We start from the raw sequence: 7032 nt of genomic DNA, 5'->3' as shown, positions 1-7032 counted from the left end.
AATGAAATGCTGTTTAAAAAAAATGAATTGAATCCAGCCCTCCCAAACCAAATCGGAAGAAGAAAAAAAATTGATGAGCAAATGAAACGAGCGAGACATGAGTAAAAGCGAAGCAAACAAATTTACTCAGTTATATTGGATTTTACTCCGCCAGTCGGTCATCCAGCCAGCCAGCCATTGAGGGAAAAAATGGTGGAGAAGTGGAGCAGCGAAAAAAGAAGGATTTTTTTCCAAAGCTCCAAATGTGCGTTTTTTTTTTTGCTTTCTTTTTCTTTGCCGTTTTCCTTGCTGATTTTTTTTTCGTTTCATATTGAGTTCTCAAAAGAGGAGTTCGTTCGTTTTTTGTTTTGGCTCGCTATTGAGGTTTTTTGTTTGAGTTGTTGTTGTTGGTGGCTCGTCGTACAAATTGTATATTTTCCCTTCTTTGCCTTGATGTGAATATTACTTGCTGGGTTGTTCGTTCGTTCGTCTTGTTGTTGTTATTATTGTTTTTATTGCTATTGGTGGTGGTGTTGTTGTTGTTGCTATATTTGTTGGTGTCGTATATATACCACAATGGAAAAATGGGAAATTTTTTTCCTTCAACTGACGACTACGACTACTACTGCTGCTGCTGTTGTTGTGTGGTTGTTGTTGCGGCAATGGTGGTTGCTTGATACCTGCTTTTGGTTGTTCGGCCTCTCCGTGTGTATGAGTATGTGTGTGTGTGTGTTTGCTTGCCTGTGCACCCTTAATGTTGTGCACACACAAGGGGTCGTTCGCTAACCAACAACCATCGAGGGTATGCCAAGCAAGAACAAAAGTCTGTGCCTGCTTGTGTGTGTGCGTGTGTGTCTTTGTGCCTGGCGACCCATAAAGCGATTCACAATTTTAGTTCAAATACTGCTGATGATCGTAGCAGAGAGTCAGTTCACTCAGCGACTTGAACGTGTTAACAACACACACTCAAAAAACATTAACCGAAAAAGAAAAACCATTTCGATTTTCCTTTTTTGAAACACAAAAAATCAAACAACCGCACACACACTCATACATACAAACGAAACGACTTGTAACGAGAAAAAACAATAACAACAAAAGAAAATTTCCTTTAAACACGCACAAAATTCAAAAAGAAGAAGAAACAAAAAGAGAAAAATCTCATAAAAGTGAAACAGTGTAACTGTGTAAGAATTTCGAAATCAGTCTTTAAACGATAGTCGAAGTGTAAAGATCTAAACGCGCTCTAACTTGGATTACCGTAAAACGCACCACAACCACACTTGGATTACTTAATTATTTTATTTCGCTTCGTAAATTTTTAAAACAACACACACACATCAAAATGCATTTGCCTGCTGGTCCCACCATGGTTGCTGCCCCCGCCCAGGCTTTGCCTTCGAACAACAACACCGCTAATAACAATCGCGCCAACAGTGCCAGTTCCACTGGTTCCTCCACACCCGACAACACCTCGAATGCCGCCAAAATGCCCAGCTCAATGACCGACATGTTCGCCAGCCTCCACGAAATGTTGCAGGAATATCACGGTGAATTGGCCCAAACCGGCTCACCATCGATCCTCTGCAGCGCCTTGCCCAATCATTGGCGTTCCAACAAATCATTGCCCGGTGCCTTCAAGGTCATCGCCTTGGACGATGTGCCCGATGGTACCTTGGTCACCATCAAGTGCGGCAACGATGAGAACTACTGCGGCGAGTTGAGAAACGCCACCGCCATCATGAAGAATCAAGTTGCCAAATTCAATGACTTGAGATTTGTTGGCCGTTCAGGACGTGGCAAATCGTTCAGCCTGACCATCACCATTGCCACCTATCCCGTGCAGATTGCCTCATACACCAAAGCCATTAAGGTTACCGTTGATGGACCTCGGGAGCCAAGAAGTAAGCAAAGTAAGTTTTTAGTTTTTTATCTTTTTTGTTTTTTATCAAAAGAAAAAAAGAATGCCATTCTGCGGAAGTGTTCTGTTGAAATCTTCCTGCTTGGCAGTGCAGTTTTTAGTTTCCTTCATTTATGAAATTTTTATTTTTGCCCTCTTAAACCCTTGACAAACTTATACTTATGATTTGTTTTTCTTCTTTTCTTTTTAGGCTACGGATACCCTCATCCTGGCGCTTTCAATCCATTCATGCTGAACCCAGCATGGTTGGATGCCGCCTACATGACCTACGGCTATGCTGATTACTTCCGCCATCAAGCAGCCGCCGCTGCTGTCCATCATCCCGCCTTGGCCAAGACCTCACCATCTTTGCCCAATGGCCAGACTGTGGTGCCACCACCACAGGCCGCCGCCGGTTCTCCCACTGAATACCGTCTGCCCAGCCAAATCACCCCACCTCCATCTGGTGTCAATGCCATTCCCGCCACCAGCATGATTCCATCACCACCCGGATCCACCTATAGTATGCCTCAATTCCCCTTCAATCCCGTTGCTGCTGCTGCCGCCGCCGCTGCTGCCCAAGCTCATCCCGATCTGATGCATGCCCATCAGAAGCCAGCCCATGCTCATGCCTTCCATCCCTACAACTTGGCCGCTCTACGTGGTGGTCGTCCATCCCACTTGCACAACACCTCATTGGGATCGCACTCGTCCACCGAGCACATCAGTCCCGCTCACATTAGCCCTGCTTCATCCCGGCCATCATCCTCCTCGCCGACCCATCAAGCCTTGCACCAAAAGCTGAACACCTCCGTGGAAAGCAACTCCATGCATGAACAATCTGCCTCCGATGCCGATTCGGATGATGAACAAATCGATGTTGTCAAATCCGCCTTTGTGCCCATTCTCCGTCCTCAGGTGCCCAGCCTAAATGGCTCCACTGAAGATTTGGATAAATCCTTGGATTCCGCCCGCTCCTCACCCGTACAACCCATGAATCGTCAACGCTGCGACTTGAAAGCCCCCTCCGCCATGAAACCCTACTACCACGAATCCTCATCGCAACACTCTCGCCAATCCACCTCTCCCGAAACCACTTTGCCTGCTGCCACCAAGCTGAAGAATGCCTCCAGCCAACAGAAAACCGTCTGGCGCCCATACTGAGAAGTTACGATGGCGAAAGAAATCGTCATTGCTATTCATTTGCTACGTCTTGCCAAGGAATTGGCATGGAAGCGTATTCTAATGGCCAGTGAAAGCGGCGGCATTTGAGATGTCTGTCTGCCAGCGGGAAAGATTTCCTCCAAATCTCAGCCCCTGACTAGTGTGTCCTGTTCTGAGCACAATTGAGAAGCGGTGGTAAATGCCGACGGCAAAACACTGAAATAGTGTATGCCAACAAAGAAAAGGCAGGCAGCCAGCCAACCAGCTACACACTCAGCATCGAACACATCAAATGGTTTGCTCAAAAAAAAAAAAAAACTTGTGATATAATAAGGAGCTTGGACTTCTTCTAAAAAGGCAAAACCCTCTCCCCTCATCATCATCATCATCCTTATTATCCCAAACATAAATGCTTGTGATATAGTTATATAAGTTCTACACCAAAGGCACTTGCGGCTCCAAAGATCTAACCCGGGATTATTGCAACGGTCTGTTTCCTGCTCATCTCTAAACTACAACTACTACGAAAATTCTCCAAATTTCCTTCTAAACTACTATATGGATTCCGGCGAATTTTTATGCTCGACTCATAAAATCGTACGTTGAGTTCGTTCAATCGTTCTATCGTCGATGCAATAGTCCTTTTTTCGTCATCATAATTTTAATTATTTTATAAAAAACTACGAATTTTTGCAAGAACAATTTTCCCTCGGAAAATTTGTTTAAAAACCAATGTATTTGCTCAAAACAAGGGAAGTGTTAGATTTGTTTCTTCTTCTTCTTTCTAATGATAATTTGTTTTGTAAATACGAATTTTATTTTTCAAAAAAATATATAGATTTTAAGTAAACAATTTAAATTGTATTATAGAGTTAAGTTTTAATTGAGAAAACAAATAGTTGAGAAAAAAATATATAAACAAATATTTTTACAAAAAAAAAAATCTTTTATGGTGTTCTAATTTTGGTTAATGTGGGAAAATATTTTGGGGAAAAAATGTATTTATTAAAAAAAAAAACTAAATAAATTTCAGGTGTCATCTCAAGAACTTTAAATTACAACAAGTTACGGAAAAATGTCAACAACATTGGAATTAAATAAAAAATATATCCGATTTTTTTCTTTTTGGATTACCGATATTCGCGGATATTAAATTCACCGATGCAAAAAAAAAATCTTATACTAAAATGTCTCAACAAATAATTGTCATACAGAGTGAAAAATCATCGACTCTATAATAGAATTAAAAAAATCGTGAGTATTAAAATGAAATGTTAAAAAAATTCTGGTGAAACAAAATATAGAAAATATAATTTATTGAATATGGATTATCGGGATACAAAAATAAAACCACAATCGCATCTCAAAACAGTTCGACGAAATTATCCATATTTTCGCCTTGGGTGTTGGTCACCATCAAGTGCTGCAACGAATAGAACTACTGCGGAGAGTTGAGAAACGTCGCCGCCATCATGAAAAATCAAGCTGCCAAATTCAATGACTTGAGATTTGTTGGCCGTTCAGGACGTGGCAAATCGTTCAGCCTGACCATCACCATTGTCAAAGTAAGTTTTTTTAGTTTTTTATCAAAAGAAAAAATGCCATACTGCGGAAGTGTTCTGTTAAAATCTTCCGATAATTTCTGTATGAATTTAAATTATAAAAACTATAGTGGATAATTTATAAATTAACTATTCATTGTCAATGGATTATTGTATTGAAATAAAAATAATCTTGGAATCATTGGTTAATAAGTATTCACATATTTTCTAGAGTCGTACTTCGGTAAAAAAAATATTTCTTTTTCAGTTAATGTTCGATAGTTATAATACGAATATTTAGTTAATTTGTGTTGTTAAATTATGAGAGATATACTAGTGGATAATAAAAAAAAAACAAATCGATATTACAATTAAAAAAATAATGTTGGATTTTTTTTCAAGTATACTTGTATAGCCAACACAAGTATGTTGGATTGGCTTTTGTGGGGGGTATATAGTCTTCAGATATTGCGATGACTCCTATAATTGGCGGTGGTGGTCGACTAGATATTAGCTATGGGACCAAATGAATCATATTCATAAAATTTTTTCATAAGGCGGATTGTATATTAAATATGTTCATTTTATACATAGCTCCCATATAACAGTACCTCCCGAATTTTTGGTAGTTTGGGAAGTATGAACATGATTTTGCAACGAATTGGCTGTAATTTAGTATTTTGAATTAAAATTAGCAACGCATCCTCCTGTAATTTGGTATTTTGAATTTTTATAAAATCTTCCAATTTAAAATTACACTGTGACACATTTTTTAAAATTAAAAATGTTGAAAATTTTCAGGTTTTTTCGGATTTTATATGATAGCAAAATTTGTAGATGGTAAACACTCGCTGAAGAGTGAAATTCAATAGTTAGAGTAGTTCACGTGATAAGCTTACTTATTATTTGCAAATCAACTCCAAATCGACAAAATTAAAACCGGATTTAAACAAAAACATTAGCTACCATCGTACGCTTTCAGATTTTGGCTGTCACAATTGGTTCAAGGTTTATTGAACCCATATTTTGCTATATAAGGAAGGATTTTGAATTAAAATTGGGTTACACATCCTCCTACCAAAAATTACCTATATTGATCCACTTTTTAGGATAAAACCACAAATCGATTTTTTTCTTGATTAATACTAAGTATGATATCCCTTGTTATATTTTACAGCTTTCAACCTTTCCGGAAATAGATTTTACCAAGTTTCCCCAGTAAGATATCCTAATTTTCCCCATTCTACTTGTAAAGCATTTTTCAAATTGTGTATGATTGAGACGTCATGACTTCTAATGGGGGACTGAAAAACTTAAAAACTGAAGACGTTCGCAATCGATAACCAAAAATTATATTCGCATCAAGTGATAATCACTACTCTTGGTGGTATAGCCTTTCCCAAACATATTTTGTCCTTGTTGACAAAACCAAAACTATTAAACTCAGTTCAAATACAATTCATTCAATTGGATATCTGAACATAAAAAATATGTCCTCCATGAAAATTTGGTACTCCGCATGAGTGACAAAAATCATTTTATGTCATTAACCATTAAAACTCAAATTAATACTAAATTAATACGATTTTCAAATTTCATGAAAGTCACACCAACATCTTGGGATGAAACACAAGATTCGATGGCTGTCCGTCAATTTGTTGATTTTTTATTATTGAACCGTTTTTATGGGTTACCTTGTAATCTTTGACAGCTTTCTTTAAATAATGTAATGCTTTCCCCAATCCCAATGTTTCAGCACAACATTTCAAATTATCTTTTAGCATGTTTAAATAATAAAACTTTTCAAAAAGTAAATCAATAAAATCGAGATTTCCTACTACGACAGCGCTTATATAGTCCCATACCATTGCTTAGGGTCCACAGCATTATGGCTTCTAATATTTTTCTCCAAAATACTCTATTAGTTCTCAAAAGGATTCAAATCCGGGGATTGAGGCGGTGTTTAAATCACTTTAAGGCTATTATAGAGCATCCATTATCGAACGATTTGGGACCTAATGACTTTGTGGTCATTATCTTTATAAAATTGAAATGTTGTCCCTAATTCCAATTTTCAGCTCTACATTTCAAATTATATTTTAGAATATTTTAAATAATAAATCTTATTCATAAATCCATCAAAAAAATGAGATTTCCTAATACGATAGAGCTCATACAGTCCCATATCATTAGACAGTTCCGTCCGTGTTTTACAGTGGGAATAGTGTGCTTAGATGTTATGGTCTCTAATATTTTTCTTCAAAATACTTCATAAGTTATCTGTAGGACTCAAGTCCGGGGGATTGAGGAGATGTTTGAATCACTTTAAGGCTATTATAAAGCATCTATTATCGAACGATAAAATAAAAATGTTATCCCCAATGCCAATTTTTCAGCACAATATTTCAAATTATAGTTTAGCATTTTTAAATAATAAATCTTATCCAT

General features: G+C 37.6%; 1 protein-coding gene across 2 annotated transcripts; it reads left to right on the top strand.

The window, feature by feature from the left end:
• Positions 1-1323: 1323 nt before the first annotated feature.
• LOC133338346 (segmentation protein Runt-like) lies at positions 1324-3166 on the top strand. 2 transcript variants are annotated; one of them, XM_061546523.1, is made up of 2 exons: positions 1324-1883; positions 2091-3166. In XM_061546523.1, exons 1-2 carry the CDS (start codon positions 1325-1327, stop codon positions 3041-3043), a joined length of 1512 nt encoding a protein of 503 aa, XP_061402507.1. In that variant the 5' UTR covers position 1324; the 3' UTR covers positions 3044-3166. The 2 variants fall into 2 exon arrangements, with proteins under 2 accessions (XP_061402507.1, XP_061402505.1); XM_061546521.1 differs by having other exon boundaries at positions 1324-1892.
• Positions 3167-7032: the final 3866 nt, after the last annotated feature.

This window comes from Musca vetustissima, unplaced genomic scaffold (assembly GCF_032173495.1).
Source record: "Musca vetustissima isolate MV318-11 ecotype Yass unplaced genomic scaffold, APGP_CSIRO_Mvet_v1 utg3840, whole genome shotgun sequence".
In the NCBI taxonomy this organism is placed as follows: Eukaryota; Metazoa; Arthropoda; class Insecta; order Diptera; family Muscidae; genus Musca; species Musca vetustissima.
The sequence above is the reverse complement of the archived record's forward strand: the minus strand, read 5'-3'. Positions and strand labels throughout refer to the sequence as shown.

Bases quoted from the DNA above. Each gene is read 5' to 3' on its own strand.
- LOC133338346 (XM_061546521.1), top strand. From the start codon at position 1,325: ATGCATTTGCCTGCTGGTCCCACCATGGTTGCTGCCCCCGCCCAGGCT. The intron at 1,893-2,090 runs GTAAGTTTTTAG...TTTTCTTTTTAG, and splicing joins GGAGCCAAGAAGTAAGCAAA to GCTACGGATACCCTCATCCT.